We start from the raw sequence: 16,985 nt of genomic DNA, 5'->3' as shown, positions 1-16,985 counted from the left end.
GATTTGAAAAATCACTTGAAAAAGTTTAAGAAATAGTTTTGTCTCTTTAAAAAATCCTTGAAAAGACTTTATGTAGCCGCTGTCTACCAAGAGCTGCAGGAAAGGTACTAGAGAAGGTCCAGTATGCATCCAGTCTGACTTAAATCTCTGTCCATAGCTTTTCTTGAGGGTTCTGAGCCCAGGGCTATAGAAATCAACCCCCAGAATCTTTTCTAAAGATATGCATCAGGCTCTAAACTGATAAACTGGTGTAAATACAGATGGGTCTGATATTCCTCAGTTTTCTGTGCAAAAGGAGGATGAATAGTTTGGGAATGTAAGCACAAGAATAGTTTTGACAGGTCACTGATGTATATATTAAGTTTTAAATACGTGGGTTTTATCTAATTTTTTGGTGAAATGTAGAAGTGCTGTGCAGTAGTGCTTTTAATATCAAGGCCCAGGCTCCTACTTGAAAGCTTTACAGGACGTATATTACACCCATATATTTGTGTGTGAATCCATTTATGCATCTAAATCTACACATAAAGTTGTCCAGGAAGTGAGATTTCCCTTCTCTTATTTAGGTCAAAAGCAAGAATAACACCTGTGTTACATATTACACGCTGACCTAAATTATAAGTACATTGATGCACTTAGTACTGTCAGCATTGCAGAATAAAGCCTGTCTTTGGGGATTTCTTTCTCTTTTGGGGATTTATTTATTTTAACAGCTTTGCCAGAAAATGTTCTTGGGGCCAGATCTTGATAGAGGTTCTCCATGTGGGAAGAAATGTTCCTCTCAAATTTGAACAAAAATTTTCCAGACTTCTTTGGCTTCAAGTTAGAGGAAGAAAAGGACTCATTTCTCACCATTTGTCATTTATTTTCTATTTTATTTTATTTTACTTCAAGAATTTGGTTGTTCACTAACTGCAGAATTAGTCTTTCCTGAAACACAGGACTGCAAATAGAATTGAATTGTACTCCAGCATGACTTTGAATGGAAGATTTGGCAGAATTGATTAGATTATGCTTAGCACTTAGGTCTGTACGGAGCTGATGAGTGCAAGAGCTAACCCTGCAAGGAAAATACCCACTGAATCTGAGTGTGATCCTGGAAGCATTTCCATGCAGAAATGCAGTGCCTAAAATGCAAAGTGTTGCTTATGCACCTATGTTCAGCAGCAGTTTGTAGAGCTTAATCCTGTAAATTCAGGTATGGAAGAGCTGCTGTACCTCCTGATTTATTCCATTTCTGCTTCAGAATTTCCCTGCAAGAAAACAGTTATGGTAACAGCCCCTCCTGTACTGATAGCCAGGAATTTTCCAGTGTTAGCCTTTTCATTCAAACTTATCCAAAACTAAGATTAGCTCCTGACAGCAGATGCAAAATGGACAAAGAAGGGGTTAACTTCTAATGATGATTTTTTCACTTCATATTAAAACAAACACTCTTCTCATAATAAAAATAAAAAAAATAAGAAGTAAAAAACGAACTTGGCCTCTCTTTAAACACAGCTATGGTGGAAACAGCTGGAGGTAGGAAACTCAAGATCTGGCATGGCTATGGGAAGTGCCTTTCTTTGTTCCAGTGAAAACTAGTCTTATTTGTCTGAGCACTGAGCCTTTGAAATCTCCCATTGTGTATGTGTGGAGAGCAGGCGTGGGTTTCTCTACCAGGCTCAAGCAGGCCGTAACTGAAGACAACTTCTGCACGATCAGCATTGCAACATAGCTTAAAAATCAATCTGGAGCCAAACAGGCAAGGTCTCCTCCAGTGCATAAGGAAACCTTCTAAATTGCAGGGAGGTAGAAGAATGGGCTGTTGCACATTTTGTGTGGTTTGCAGGTGAAAACCCTGCTCCAGTGCACATTAGGAATGCTGAAGCTTTGAAAGGCAGGCTGCTCCACCTCACAACTAGGGCTAATCTGCATCGAGAACCTAGGGAAGGAGAATGCTGCCTGAGGCAGCAGAAACTCCAGCCGGTGCTCTTGCCTTGCTCAGCCCCAGAGCGCAGCCACAAGGTGCTCGAGCTGCGGTGCTGCTGTGTAGCAGAGGTATGCAGGAGGGGAAGGGGATTGAGAGCAGCCCCTTGGGAACCCGGACAGTTTCTGGGGGATCCATCTGTCCTCATGGGGAAAATTTGGACTTTTTTCATAACAGGGCTGAAAAGATTTAGTATATGCTAAGCTTGCTGCATGTGAATTTTTGGATTTGCCCTGTGTTGCAGTCACTGTGTTGGACAGCAGTCTGCATGTTCATGAGACATTTTGGGTCTTGAAAAGCTGAATGAAACATTCTGGGTTCTGCCTATACAAAATAACAAAAACAGCCAGTACTGTGGAACTGAATGAGAAAGTAAAATTGGCGTATGTAGTGATAATAGTGGCTGGGAGACAATCAGTGAAGAGGACTTAAAAATGTAATGAAAAGGAAGGGGAAAGTAGCATTCCCATTAAAATCTGTGGAAACAATATCTAGCCCACATCAGCTTTTTTCACGTTTAATCAAGTTCATTTAACTTTACAGTTGGGTAACACAGCAGCTGTGAACATCCGTGATTGCACTGGAACTAATTTCTCCTTTTTGCTAACCCAGATATAGATGAATGCACACTGCCTCCCTATTGCCACCATCGATGCATAAACATTCCTGGTTCGTATTACTGCCAGTGCAATGCTGGCTTCCAGCTGGCATCCAACAACCACACCTGTGTAGGTAAGAGCTTCTTTACACGCACTGGCACGTGACTTGCCAGGATTGCAATTTAATTGTCTTTATCCCAACTTAATAAAGAAGAAAAGATACCAACACATCACACTAGTTGCTGTAGTGGGAGGCTGTCCTGACTGTAGGAAATATGATCTGCTGCAAAGGAATTAGAGATCATAATAATAAAAAGGAAGATATGGCTGCTGAAGTATAAGATACTGAATGTGTTTATATTATAAATATTTGTACTTCATAGAAGGATGCTATTTTTTTAGCAAAACTCTCCAAGATTTAAGGACACATTTCTCAGTAACAGTACTAAAGACAAGACTGATGTTGAAAGAATAAAACCTGTGTTGCCATTGTGTTCCTCTGATTTGGGCTAAGAAACATAAATAGTCATACTGAACCTGAGCAAAGTTTTGCTTAGCCCAGTGTTGCTTCTCCAAAATTCCAAGTAAGGCTTTAGGGAGGTGAGTAAGACAGGCAGCCTTCCATGCTCCTAGTACTGAATGAGCAGTGAGGTTAGTGTTCTCCTTTTTCATAGCAATTTTTTCCTTCTCATGAGACATTATCTTGGATCTGAAATTCTAACCCCTTGGAAATCAGCAGTTTGGCAGTTGACTTTAACACAGCTGAGATCTCAGTTAGGAATAGAAGAATGAGAATGGCCATGAACATCAAGGGATGGGTGATGGAGAAGGCTGGGAGTTCTCTGTGGCTAGATAAACACACGTACAGGCACTCTGCATGACACTGTGGTATTGGAGGCTTTGTTGCTTTCCACCAAATAATAGGATAAATATTGCACGTGGGCTTAATCATGTGACAAGTAGTTACTCATCTGACCCTTTCCCTAGCTCAAATTCAAGATGTTTTCTTTCAATTACAAATCTGTATGACAGCTCCAAGTTTGCAAGGTGCTTGACCAAGAAATTCCTTCAGACTCATGCAGGCCTCCCAGCCTCACAAGTCATATTCCCACCAGGAAAGGTTAAGTAAATCTTAACAAGAACATTTGTAAAAGAATGGCTGCTGCATCAAGGCAGACTTTCACATCTGCAACAGTCATCTGGCAGAAGAAATGCTTTGCAGCTGTACTGATCACATTTGTCTTACAACTTTTGCATATATTGAAAGTGGGTCAATATTTCTTGGAAGGGAAACAAACGGAATTGTGGCTTTGGCTTGCTTATTTATTCCTTCTGGTAGCATTGTCATGATGTACGTTCTTCACTCTGTTGCCAGAAACCAAATAGAATGAGGAGAAAAAGCTTGGTAGTAAGTTCTCCCCTATTAATTTATTGTCAGGACCAGGAGGATTGTATAGCTAATTAATGTTCTCGTTGTTTTAGGTCTCATGAATGCCTTGTCATTTGTTGGTTTGGTTTTTTTGCAGTATTATTAGTTTTTTCTGTAGGTGACTGTTGCTGACACACTTGCAAAAGCTATGAATTCAAAAATTGTTTACACTGCAGTTCTCTACTAATGATTACAGCTGATGAGCACAAATATGAATGGAAAATATGCAGGAAGGAAACACAAAGGAAAATAAGGAAGCAACAAAGAAGCAACAATTAGTCATCAGCCTATAAAAATAAGTGTTATAAATTGCAAATGTGATTGTGCTTATATAAACCTTGCATTTAAATTGCTCCTCTTCTGCAGTGTTCTCACTTATATCCTTCACATCATGGAAAATCTAGCAGAGAATCATACCTTTGCCCGGGATGGTCTAGGCCTTAGAACACTGCAAAATTCTACTGGCCTAAAAGGCTCATGCTGTAATTGAAATGGTATTTAAAGAACAAATGTAAGGAGTAAAAAATAGCTCAAATCTTAACCACCACATGCTGAGAGGTCTTATCAGTGTGTGTTCCTTATATCAATTATTTATAGACTTGGCATTTTATACCTGAAAAAAAGAGACTGGAATGTTTAGTTTAATAGCCACACTAAACATTATTGGAATAATCCAGTACACTTTCAGATAACTCTCATTCCTGGAAAAATACTCTTTTTCTCTACATGGAATGTAAAGCATAGATTTGACATTGTTCCAGTGACTGCAGGTCTGTATTGATACAGTCAGCTGAGCTCCTGCTAAGCAATAGACCCAGACTGAAGACTAATCCACTTGATCAGCCTAATTACTAGGTACAAAAGATAAAGATCTGCAATTTTTCCTTTCAGACATAAATGAATGTGATGCCAATAACCCATGTGCACAACAGTGTTACAATATACTGGGTTCTTTCATCTGTCAGTGTAACCCAGGGTTTGAGTTAAGCAGTGATAGAATCAACTGTGAAGGTAAGTGATGTTTTTGTTTTTTTTTTTTCTTGGAAGAGTGGTCATTTTGGATTTATTTTCCCAGAAGTCTCTCTGTGAACTAAGGGATAGAATTCAAGTGGAAACGCACTGTAGGTGTGTTTCATTGCCAAAAACCTTAAGATGGCTTTTGTTCCTTTGATGTTGCAAATATTGTTGCTGATACGCACCTTAGTGGCTGCAGCTTCATTCAGGTATGTATAGGTAAAGCTGACTGTCTTTAACAGTAAGGACAAAAGAGGACAGACATCACTGCTGTTCAGATCACAGCTGAGGAGAATAAGGCTTTGCAAACAATTGAACTGTGTGTGGTCTAATGCTGATGGCCATTAAGTGAATTGGAGAGGAGTGAAAAACAAAAAGTAGTTGAAATTTGAAGTGCTGTTAGGTTCCTTGGAAAATAAAAACCTTAAATTTTTGATTGTAGGGAAACAACAATTGGGCTTTTGAGGTGCTTTCAAGCCTGTGTATACAAACAGCACGTCTCCTGATGATTATACAATCAACACTTTATGTCCTCTGCCAGAGCCTCTACAGGGGTCCTCTAATTTCCTTTTGGACACAGGATGATCTCACCCTGGAAGCCCATATTCCTTCTACCAGTCTGTGAGCCCCAAAGAGATCTTTTTGGTTTACCACTGCCCTCCTAAAGAAGCCAGTGCAGCTATTACAGATGCTTACTCTCCGAGGTTCTTAAACTAATCTTACTTGCAAGGGAACAGAACAGGAAGCATCAAGTATGCAGTCTTCAGGATAATCCCTGATGAAAGTCAAGGGCTGGGTTCAAATCTGAGGTACTAGGAGGGTGTTACAGTTTTCCAAGCCATTCCCTAGTTTTCCTTGTTTTAATTTCATTTCTGGGCAATGACATATGGTATTTAAATCAGTTTCATAGTACAACTCTCTGGCAAGGGGCTGAGGATTGAAAAAATAAAAAAAAGAAAAGAAATTAGATATATCAAATATTATTTGAAGACAAAAAAAGAAGTCTTACCCTCTTTCCCAGAATACTGCTCCATTAGGATAGCACACAAATAGAAAAGCAATATTTTTTTTTGCTATGCTAGCTTATCTCAGATTTGCTTTTTGTGGAAGTAGTCATTTTTTAGAATAGTAGAACTATGAATTCTCACTCCAGTTTTCCCAAACTGCTTCTGAAGTCTTAATTTAGCTCCCTCAAATAAATGTATTTCTGTTTTGACAATGAAACGTCATTGTTTCTTCTCCTAGAAGCACCAGCTAGCTATTGTATTTAACCTGTAGAAAGGTAGGTGTCAAAATAAAAACAAGCCTCTTAAGTTCTGCTCTCTGCAGATACTGATGAATGCAGGACTTCGAGTTATATATGTCAGTATCAGTGTGTGAACGAACCAGGAAAATTCTCCTGTGTCTGCCCTGAAGGTTACCAGGTAGTGGGAGGCAGAACATGTCAAGGTGAGTGCCTCTATCTTAACACTCTCAATTCTGCATTGTTAGCAGCATCACTTCACACAAGAGTAAGAATGCCTGCTAAGTGTTTATGTTCTATGACAGTTATAATCATGTTTACAAATGATATGTTGACATTGCATTTGATGACTGATGGTATATTTGATATTCTTTCTATGTGAATCCTTCAGCTCAAACTCTTAAATTCCTCAGATGCTTAGGAAAAAAAAATCAATTTTTTCAGTTCTGAAGTAAAACTGTTCTTGGATGTCCAGGTCATGAGTCTAAGTTCCAAAGACCGATACCTGAAAAAATATCAGGCCATTTATTACAGACACTAGGCATCGCTTTATACCGTGTTTTTTTTAATAAAAGTTCCTAAGTGCAGCCAGAACAGAAATGAGATATATATTCTGATAACAGACAGAAAAAAAGAAAAGAAACAAGAACTTTGAGCAGCTGTTTTTGTGTTTAGAAAATGAATGTTTTGTTTGGTTGTTCAGTTGTGGTTAGATGCCACCGCATTACTACGATTATAGTCTTAAAGTCTGGTTTTCTCACTATATTTATTACATTTATTATTTGTAATTTCTTCCAAAATACCGAAGAACAATTTATTAAGTGCAGGAATCATTATCTTTGTAATCCTGAACCTGATTTAATAGACTTTATTTTTAGAAATAGGTGTGCTAATCATCAGAAGGGGATGAGGGAATTAGCTCAAACTGATGAAAATGTTGGAAGGCAGTGGGTTGTTTTTTTCTGTTTTTATGGTTTTGTTCTAGAATTCAAACTAATTTCATAGAATCAGTGGCTGGGGTTGGAAGGGAGGGACCTCAAAGATCATCAAATTCCAACCCTCTGCTGCAGGCAGGGTTGCCAGCTGCTAGATAAAGTACTAGGTCAGGCTGCCCAGGGCCCCATCCAACCTGGCCTTGAACATCTCCAGGGATGGGGTATCTGTAACCACTCTGGTCAGCGTGCGCCAGCGTCTCCCCATCCTCTCAGTGAAGAATTTCCCCCTGACATCTAATCTAAATCTTCCCTCCTTTAGCTTAAAACCATTTCCCTTTGTCCTATCACTATCTACCCAAGTACAGAGTTCCTTTCCCTCCTGTTTGTAATCTCTTTTTAAATATTGGAAGGCTGTAATGAGGTCTCCCTGGAGCCTTTTCTTTTCCATACTGAACAAGCCCAGCTCCTTCAGCCTGTCTTCATAAGAGAGGTGCTCCAGACCTCAGATCATCTTTGTGGCTCTTCTCCACATCCTCTCCAAAAGCTCAGTGTCTTTCCTTTGCTGGGTGCCCTAGACTTGGACAGAGAGGGGCCATCACCTGTCTTGCCCTCCTTGCGACCTCTCTTCTGATGCAGCCCAGGATATCATTGGTCTTCTGAGCTGCAGGCACACACTACTGACTCATGCTGACTTTTTCATTTACCAGGACCTTCTCATCAAGGCTACTCTCAGGTTCTTCTCCCAGTCTCCCATACATATCTGGGTTTACTCCAACCCAAGTTCAAAATCTTGCGCATTGCTTTGTTGAACCTCATTATGTTCACGCAAGCCCACCTTTAAGGTTTATCAAGGTCTCTCTGGATGGCATCCCTTTGTTCTGCTCTATCAACTGCACCACTAAGCTTGGTGTCACCAGCAAACTTGCTCAGGCTGCACTGAATCCCATCATCTGTGTCACTGATGTTAAAGAGTACTGATCCTAAGATGAATACCTGGGGACACGGCTTGTCAACCAGCCTCTACCTGTACGTTGAGCCACTGACCACAACACTGGCTGCAGTCTTTCAACTAATTCCTTATCCATTAAGTGGTCTACCCTTCAAATCCGTCTCTCTCCAATTTAGGGATAAGGATGTGGTGGGGGACCATGTCAAAGGCCTTGCACAAGTGCTGGTAGAGGACATTAGTTTTCCTCCTTTGTCAACCAATGCCATCATTCCTTCATAGAAGGTCAGCAGATTGGTCAGGCACAACATTCCCTTGATGAAACCATGCTGGTCGCCTCAAAACACCTGCTTGTCCTTCACATGTCTTAACGTGTCTTCCAGGAGGATCTACTCTGTGATTTTTTCAGGCACAGAGGTGAGGCTCACCAGCCTCCTTCCTCTTTTTCTTGTAAATAGGAGTGATGTTTCCCTTTTTCCAGTCCCCAAGGACTTCGTCTGACAGCCACAACTTTTCAAATATGACAGAGAGCAATTCCGCAACCACATCAGCCAGTTCACTTTGGACTCTGGGAATGCATGTCATCCAGCCCCATAGAATTGTACACGTTCAGTCTCACGAAGCAGTCTCCGACTTGCTCTGCCCCTACAGCGGAGGGGAATTTGTTTCCCCAGTTCCCACCAAGAGTTTCAGGGATGGAAGAAATATGAGAATCCTGGCTGCCAGTTAAGACTGAAGCAAAGGCCTCGCTGAGTACCTCAGCCTTCTCCATGTCTCCTATAGGTAGTTCTCCCTTCTCATTTATCAGAGAATGCACTCTCTCCTTGGCCTGCCTCTTCTGACCAATGTACCTAAAGAGACCCTTCTTGTTTTAAACATCTCTTGCTAAATTCATTTCTATCTGTGCCTTGACTTCCCTAATCCCATCTATGTAGGTCCAGCCAGGGTGACATGTCCTTTTTTCCACTGTCTATACATGCCCCCTTTTCCCTCAGCCTGACCAGCTCAGGTCCTTGTCAACCTGTGTCAGTTTCCCACCTCTGTCTACTTTCTTATTCCAAGGGATGGAGAGCTCTTGTGCTCTCAGAAAGTCATCCTTATAGAGTAGCCAGCTTTGCTCCACATCTTTGTCTCTAAGGACAGTTTCCTGGGGGATTCCATCCAACAATTCCATAAACAGCCCCAAGTTTACTCTCTGACTGTTTCTCAGAAAAAGCTCCTTGCAGTCAATGCATTTTTTAACATAGAGAGCAACTCCCTCACCCCTCCTACCTTGCCTGTCCCTTTTAAAAAGCTCATAGCCCTTAGTGGCAGTATTCCATTTATGCAGATCATTCCACCATGTTTCTGTGATAGCAATAATATCATAGTTTTCCAAGCGAACAGTTTTCAACTCCTGCTTATTTCCCATGCTGCATGCATTTGTTTAGAGGCACTTCAGCTGGGTTTTCAGACTCGTTACCTTCCTAGAGAAGCCCTTCCAAAAACCTCAGGGACAAATCTGAGCTTTTTTCCCACAGCTTCCTAAAGTGACAACATTCCCTGATAATCTATCTCTAGAAATGCTCCTCCTTCCGCCAGCAGCCTAAAGCCCCGTGATGAACCCAGCCAGCTTGCGTCCTAGTATATTCTTACCCTCCTGGTCAGTTGTGTGCCAGCCCTTGTCAGCATTCCTGGTTTACCAAAGGTGCAACTTAGACCGTAGAATCCATAGCCTTTGGTGTGACACCACCCACGCAGCCATTCATTCAACTGATCTATTCTCCTCCTTCTGTCTGGATCCCAGTTTCCAGCCAGAAGGACTGAGGAGAACACCGTCTGTGCTCCTGATCCCTTCGACATCTTCCCAAGGGATGTAAAGTCTTCTCTGATATATTTTAATTTCCTTGTCACAGTCTCGTGTGACCCAGTTTGAAAGTCCAGGAGGGGATAGTAGTCCTCCAGTTTTATCACAATCACTATCCTCTGCCTGATGTCCTGAGTGCAGGCCCCCAGCTGGCAGCAGACCTCCAGAGAAATTAGCCAGGCAGCAGATGGATGCCTCAGTGCCTCTCAGCGCAAGTCTCCAATTACTAAGACCTTTCAACCTTTTTTTTTAGCAGAACTGGTCATGACTCAGGTCCTCAGTTGGACCTTCTTAATGGGATCACCTCTTTTTGATTCTCAGCCACCATCCATACCTTATTCTTTTTCCCACACCAGAGTCTGAAATCTATTAGTTAGTGGGACTTCAGGAGCAAGGGGGAGTGCTCCTTTTGCCCCAAGCAGAGACTGAGGTCCAGTCACTGTCACTCTGTACGTGTTCACCCCTCATCAGGCAGGAAGACTGCTTATCCCCTAGCTGCACCCCAAAACAGAGCTGTCTGCCTGTCCATGCAACTGCACCATACCAGACATCCATCTCTCTCTCAGGCTGGAATTTCCTTTCATTTCTAAGAAGAGCAGATGATACAGAGCATCTTAGGGCAGTTTGATCATTTGTCTGTGTCTTCGAAGAGACTGTATTTCAGGAGATCATTTGAATGACAGTGGTTGGGTTCTGACACTGACAAGTTAACAGGACATTAATAGAACACAAGTTGGTTCATCTCCATATCCATTCAAGGTTATTTTCCCAGGGGAAAAAAAAAAAGAAGCACTACTTTGTACAAAAATAAACAAGAGTTCATAATTTCTTTCAGAATTATTTTTGATGCGGTGTAACCATTTACTGGGCATTTTAGCCAGACTGTGAAAACCAGGCAATTAGAGATGAGGTCCTGCAAAAAGTATGAAATCAGAAAGCCTCCTTCCTCTGCCTGTCAGGCGTTTTATGCTAGAAGGCGATTCGTTGCTAACTTGGGGATCCAGTATTTCTACAGTTGCAATATAGATAGTAGGACTCCTGCGTTTCTTTAGTCAGCAAAAAGCCTTTAGAATTAACAAGCATTTAACAGGTATGTTCCACTTCTGCACTGGGAAGTCCTTTGTAGCCAGGCCTCAGGAAAGCTGGTAAAGAAAACAGAAATCTTGAGTTTCAACAGAAAAGCAGGTGGCTTGTTTAGTGGCTGTTGTTTTGTGTGTTTGTTTTTGTACCCAACTCATTTCATCTGCTTTGACTGTTCCTTTTCCTTCCTTATAGACATAAATGAGTGTGAGACTACTAACGAATGCAGAGAGGATGAAATTTGCTGGAATTACCACGGAGGATTTCGTTGCTACCCAATAAATCCTTGTCAAGAGCCCTATGTCCTCACATCTGAGAAGTAAGAGAAAGACAGGCACTTCTCTAGGCTTCTCCATATCAGGCAGCACGATCAGATTTGGCAGAAAGCAGGGACCGTTTGTTTGCTAGCATCAAAGTCTCATCCCTTTTGTTTTTCAGCCGCTGTGTGTGCCCTGTGTCAAACACCATTTGCCGGGAGCTGCCATACTCCGTCGTGTACAAATACATGAGCATCCGTTCAGACAGAACAGTGCCCTCTGACATCTTCCAGATTCAGGCAACCACTATTTATCCTAATACTATTAACACATTCCGGATCAAGTCAGGAAATGAAAATGGAGAATTTTACTTGAGAGTGAGTATTGGTAGAGCAGGATATGAAAACCTCTGGTGCTACCAAGGTGTTACAGTGTTCCTTTAAGAGCAGTATCACAGCACATGAAGTCCATTGGCTTTTTAATAGCTCCTTGTTTAGCATGCTTGCTTTACAAATTTCGAGCCTTTACCTGCTCTGTTCAGCAGCTGTATAAACTGAGAGTCAAACAGTTGAGGTGATCTCAGCACAAGTAACCATCATCAGCGAGTGACATCCGTGCAAGATTCAGAATGCCTCTGTGCTCTTTTCAGTCTGTACTCATAACGCACCTACGTATATTTAGAAGGGAATCATAAAAAAGGCAGAAGGCATTTAATGTTGAAGGACTCTTGAAACTTATTGTCATGTATTAGTAGATATTGTGTGGCTTGTGAATGTCTGATATTTTCCATTCTTCATGAAACAAAGTTTAGCACAAAGGAGATGGTCAGGAAATAGGTTGGGATGGGGCACTGATTCCTAAAGTGAGAAATTCAGTCAAATTTGCAACAGAGACTGTGTTGAGAGAGACTTTTTCTCTCACAGTGCCACAACCATTTCAGAAAACCACAGAAGTTTGAGTGACTTAGGACAGCAGTATTTCCTGTTGGTACCCTGCATTCAAGTAGATTACAGATGAATGAAACTAACATCTGCTTCAAGATTTTTTTGAAAGGAATCTAATTTTTTTTTTACATTTAATGTTTATAAATTCCTGAAAAATATTCTCTCTATTATGTGTGGGTTTATACTCAGTAAAAAAACATCAGCACTGAAAACAAGCCAGTACTTAATTAATTAGAATGTTTTCATTTATTTTCCTTAAAACATGAAGATTGGAGTGTTCTGATAATACAGCAAAAGAACACTGATACGGTGTTGCCTATTTACATCAAGATAGCAACAAGCATCTCCTCACTTGTGCCTAACTTATTCTGGCTTACCTATAGTTCAGTGCTCATCCGTGCATTTATTACACATCAAAAAAACCTATCCCTACCCAAAAAATAGTAACTGTTGTTTTAAGAAAAAAAATGAACAGCTTTAAAGAACAAGTTCACTCTGGGTTAGGTGAGACTCCGGTCCACTCTGCAAATTGACTGAATTCCTCTGCTGTTACCACCCAACAAGAAATCACGGGCCTTAAATAAGGAAGTGTGTGTTTACTCCTGCCACAGTGCTGCAGTAAACAGAGATCTCTCTTCAGAATTGTTCCTGTTGTTTCAGAAGCCTGCAGCGAGTCTCTGATGCAGCACGTGGATCTGTTTGTCTAACCCACTTGGTTAGAAGCAAGGGAGAAAAATAGAATAGGTAAACAGAGAGATGAGTTTTCCCCCTTTACCATCTGTAAATTACAAAGCCTTTTACCAAACGAGTGGCATGCCATCTTTTGGTTGGGTCACAGACACCCTGCATTCCCAATCAGCAAGGCCCCAGCCTGGAAAGATGTTCAGAGTGGAGCAGGAGGCAGTGAGGCGGGAATTCCCGTGTTTATGGGGGGACACAAACTCTCCTAGAGTATGAGCCATAGTGCAGTTTCCCTCCACCAAATTAGCTGTGTCACTGTTAAATACATTAAGTTTCTCTACTTACTCTTCATATATCTTAAAAGCTGATAGCTGGAGATAAAACAAAAACCACCTTGGGATAGATTACCACTTCTCAGGTCCTTTAGGGGAATTGGCATAACCAGGAACAGATTTCGTTTGAGCAGTTTATTCCTCTGAGCCCTAGTCAGGTAAAAGCTTTCCCTGCAGCAAGGCCAGGTGTGAGATTAGTCATGGCCATTTAAAACTTTTTCAATAATACTTGCATTGTGCATCTCTGTGCTGGGACAAAGCAGTTTTACGGCGTAGTAACACAAGGAGTACCTCGGCACAGCTGGAGAATCCCCGAAGAACTGACTGAATTCAACTCTTTTTTTTTCCCTTCTTTCAGCAAACAAGCGCCGTGAGTGCAATGCTGGTCCTGGTGAAATCACTGTCGGGGCCAAGAGAACACATTGTGGATCTGGAGATGCTGACAGTCAACAGTTTGAATTACCGTACGAGCTCAGTGTTAAGATTAACAATCATAGTGGGACCTTATGCTTTTTAGCAGTTTGCAGTAACCCTTCACTGGCACTTAAAGCAGCCAAAGAATATTATCTTAAAGAAAGCACTTACTATTTTATTTATAGATTTTACTCTTTTTTAATATATATATTTGTTTAGTAAGTTGGCATCTTTAACCCACACGTTACACATGTAATTCAAAATTAGTAGATGCGTTCCATAGTATAACATGGGCATTGTCACTTTTTGTATAAAGATTTCAACCTTTTTATTACCTTACTTGGCCTAGATGCATAGCACACTTTTGTATGAGAGCTGTACATTCATACTGTGCTATAAAACTTCACACATCCTTCATAGCCAAATAGCTCACAGCATTAAGATGTGATCTTGAACTGTTTTTGTTTAAAATTCTAACGCAGCTACACCGACGATCTCAAAAGGAAAAGAATGGTATTATGAATGGTACACAAAGTAATGGTTATTCAATAAGCTAAACACATTTCTTTTTAACTAACTTTGTAACAAAAGATAGCAGTTAGTAAGAATCTATTCCTGTAGACCTTTGTGTGCTATCACTTGTTTGTTTCTGATCTGGGTTGGGGGGTAAAGTTACAATGTGAGAATTATTTCGCATTGGATGTTATATGCAGATTGTGCTGACCATACCGTGGAATAACATTCTGCTCTCTCCAAGAGAAACAGGCCATCGTAACATTTTTCCTTCAGTGAAAAGCTCCAAATGGAAATTGCCACACTGGGTGCACGTTTTCTCCCAAGAACACTGTTGGTAGTTAGTGGTTCGAGGGATTTTTTAGACAGAAGTTCATGTGCTGTTTTTCCAGAAGCACTATGTTGTATACTACAAAGTGAGCATATTTGCTTGTTAAGTTATATCATATATTTTCAAGCACTGCCCTATTCTTGCTCTTACAACTCAGATGTGTCATGTACAGTGTTCATAGAATTTATTTCTAATTCAATAACTAATAGCATCTTTTGTAATATGTAAAATCTTATTTCTTGTTTAAAATGTAGTCATTAATCCTTTGATGTACAAAATTTTTAATAAAGTTCTCTGACCGTAGCATATTTGGTCTTTGAGAAAGCCCTGGCCCACGTTAGAGGGCCGAGTGCTCACTGCTGTGGAAGTCAGCAAAGCCCCAGTGAGTTCTGTAGAGGCAGTGGCCCTGAAGATGTCAGGTCATACAGGATTAGTTCCTGACAAACTAAAACCACCATTCCTTTGTAGAAGGACGGACATTACCTACGGAGTCCTACTGACCAACACATTCATCTCGTATGTGTAACATGCTAGTTAGTTGCTGGCCTAAAGGAAAGAGCTTCCTTCTTGGCTGGAGGACATGGCATCCAGAGATCCTGGACACACAGCAGCAAACCTGGCGCCAGGACACAGCCTGGAATTGACCGCAGCTGCTCCGCTTTGGGACAACACAGCCCCACACTCAGACAAACTGCAGAGCAGAGCCCTGTTACCCAACGATCGTTCCTTCAGGTGTTCATTTGTGGCTTTAAGTAAACGCTTCATCTGCCAACAGGCTCAGAGCATATGGCTGTGGCACAGGCCAGAAAAATAAATAGTGCTGCACAGGTCACGCTGTCAGTGCTTGCGGCCCCAGGGCTGAGGGATGAGCCCACAGGTAGCCTTCAGAAGCCTCTACAAGCTCACCACTACAAACCCAGTCACTTCAGAGGGGGATTTAGTGTGTTTTTCACGTTGAAAACACTCGATATGCAAAGGTTGGCTCATAAGAAGCTCCTTCCTCTCACCAGAGGGGTTCCTCCCGGTTCGATATCACTTCTATGAACCCACTTGGTCTGAGAGGTAACTCCCAACTCCCCACAAGTACAGAAATAAATGTTTCAGATCCCCTTTATCAGGCTGCCTAAGTTGTGTAGTTCAGTACTGCTCGTTCTAATAAGCAATCAGGTTTGTTGTTCAAGAGCCACAAACCATCTCCGGCATACCCCACACTGCCCCAAAGACCCACTCTTCCTTCAAGCTCTGCCAGTGCGTTTGCACTGTGTGTATTGGCACCAGCTTTATCACCAGCACTTCCTTGCAGTCATCGGAAAAGTAAAGAAACATTTGTGGCAGCCCCACAACCAGCCTGTCGTGTACCAGTGAGAGCCCTGTCCAGGACTGCAGCTGCTGCACCCACCCCCAGACATGCTCCGTTCATCCAGCTACAAATCCATTTACATGCCACTGCTGCACCAGGTGCTTGAGCAATTCATTTGCCATTTGAATCTCTGCTTGTCTGACAACGGCACAAAACTGGTTTATATATAGGTATAAATATGATGTATGCACTTAGCCAGATGATCCCAAAATCCAGAAGGTTTACCTGGATTTCCTGGCAAACCACAATGCCCGCATGTACTGCAGGAAGCACCTTTTCTTAGCTTCGTATTTTGTGCATCAGATGACACACAGCAAAGGCACTTGCAGCTCGTACATGCACCTGAGCCATACTCAGCCTGCCCGTTCCTCCGTGCATCATCGTGCTCATACACTGGATGTAAAACACTTTTATCTCTACACAAACTGTCCAGAAAAGCACCCTGGCCCTCATCTGTTGGCAATATGAAGGTTGAGACAAGACTGCTTACAGCCCAACCACGCCAAGTCAGGAGTTACCATGCAGATCAGGAGCACAACACTTCAATGTGGGCTGGCTGAGCACACCACTCCTGTGCACAACATGAATCACAACCCTTCCACAGCAGCAGGAGCTGAGACAGCAGCAGCCCCTCCAAAACAAAACTGGGGAAGGCTAGCAGGATAAACCAGAGGCAGAAAGAGGGTGACTGGTGTTGTTTCAGATAGGTGTGAAGTGTGCAGCTGAGCCTACACTGGTCCAGAAAGCCTGTAAATGAAAGAAGATGTTTTGGTGCCTGAGTGTGGTGAACTTTTATACACAGCACCGTGTCAGAAAACCTGGTTGGTGTTAATGAGGAAACTCGTGCTCAGGACGTGGAGCTGCAGCAAAGCTGCTACAGGAGTATAAGTAACTGCTTGGGTTGAAAGGGCATCGAAGTCCCAAGGAATGAGCTGAAAGGAGAGCATTTGCTCAGCTTTCACTATGGTGTACCAGCGCGGTTATTAGCAACGTGCTTCAGGGACGATTCTCATATAAATCTGTCACTTGGAGAACCACCTATATCAGCATCACATGCAAAGTTTAATATCTCTTCAGAAATAGAAAACAGGG

The 16,985-nt window shown here is 41.8% G+C and overlaps 1 protein-coding gene across 1 annotated transcript in view; it reads left to right on the top strand.

Moving 5' to 3' along the window:
• The window catches only part of EFEMP1 (EGF containing fibulin extracellular matrix protein 1), a 51,282-nt gene extending 36,441 nt beyond the window's left edge, over positions 1-14,841 (top strand). The window contains exons 7-12 of the mRNA XM_065739415.1: positions 2,582-2,701; positions 4,889-5,008; positions 6,341-6,460; positions 11,257-11,380; positions 11,500-11,695; positions 13,634-14,841. Of these exons, the coding sequence (XP_065595487.1) occupies positions 2,582-2,701; positions 4,889-5,008; positions 6,341-6,460; positions 11,257-11,380; positions 11,500-11,695; positions 13,634-13,792 (839 nt within the window). The 3' untranslated portion in view covers positions 13,793-14,841. The remainder of the gene's footprint in view (positions 1-2,581; positions 2,702-4,888; positions 5,009-6,340; positions 6,461-11,256; positions 11,381-11,499; positions 11,696-13,633) is intronic.
• Positions 14,842-16,985: the final 2,144 nt, after the last annotated feature.

Source organism: Cyrtonyx montezumae, unplaced genomic scaffold, assembly GCF_038088225.1.
Source record: "Cyrtonyx montezumae isolate F1298 unplaced genomic scaffold, pur_monq_1.0 scaffold_24, whole genome shotgun sequence".
Lineage (NCBI taxonomy): Eukaryota > Metazoa > Chordata > Aves > Galliformes > Odontophoridae > Cyrtonyx > Cyrtonyx montezumae.
The sequence above is the reverse complement of the archived record's forward strand: the minus strand, read 5'-3'. Positions and strand labels throughout refer to the sequence as shown.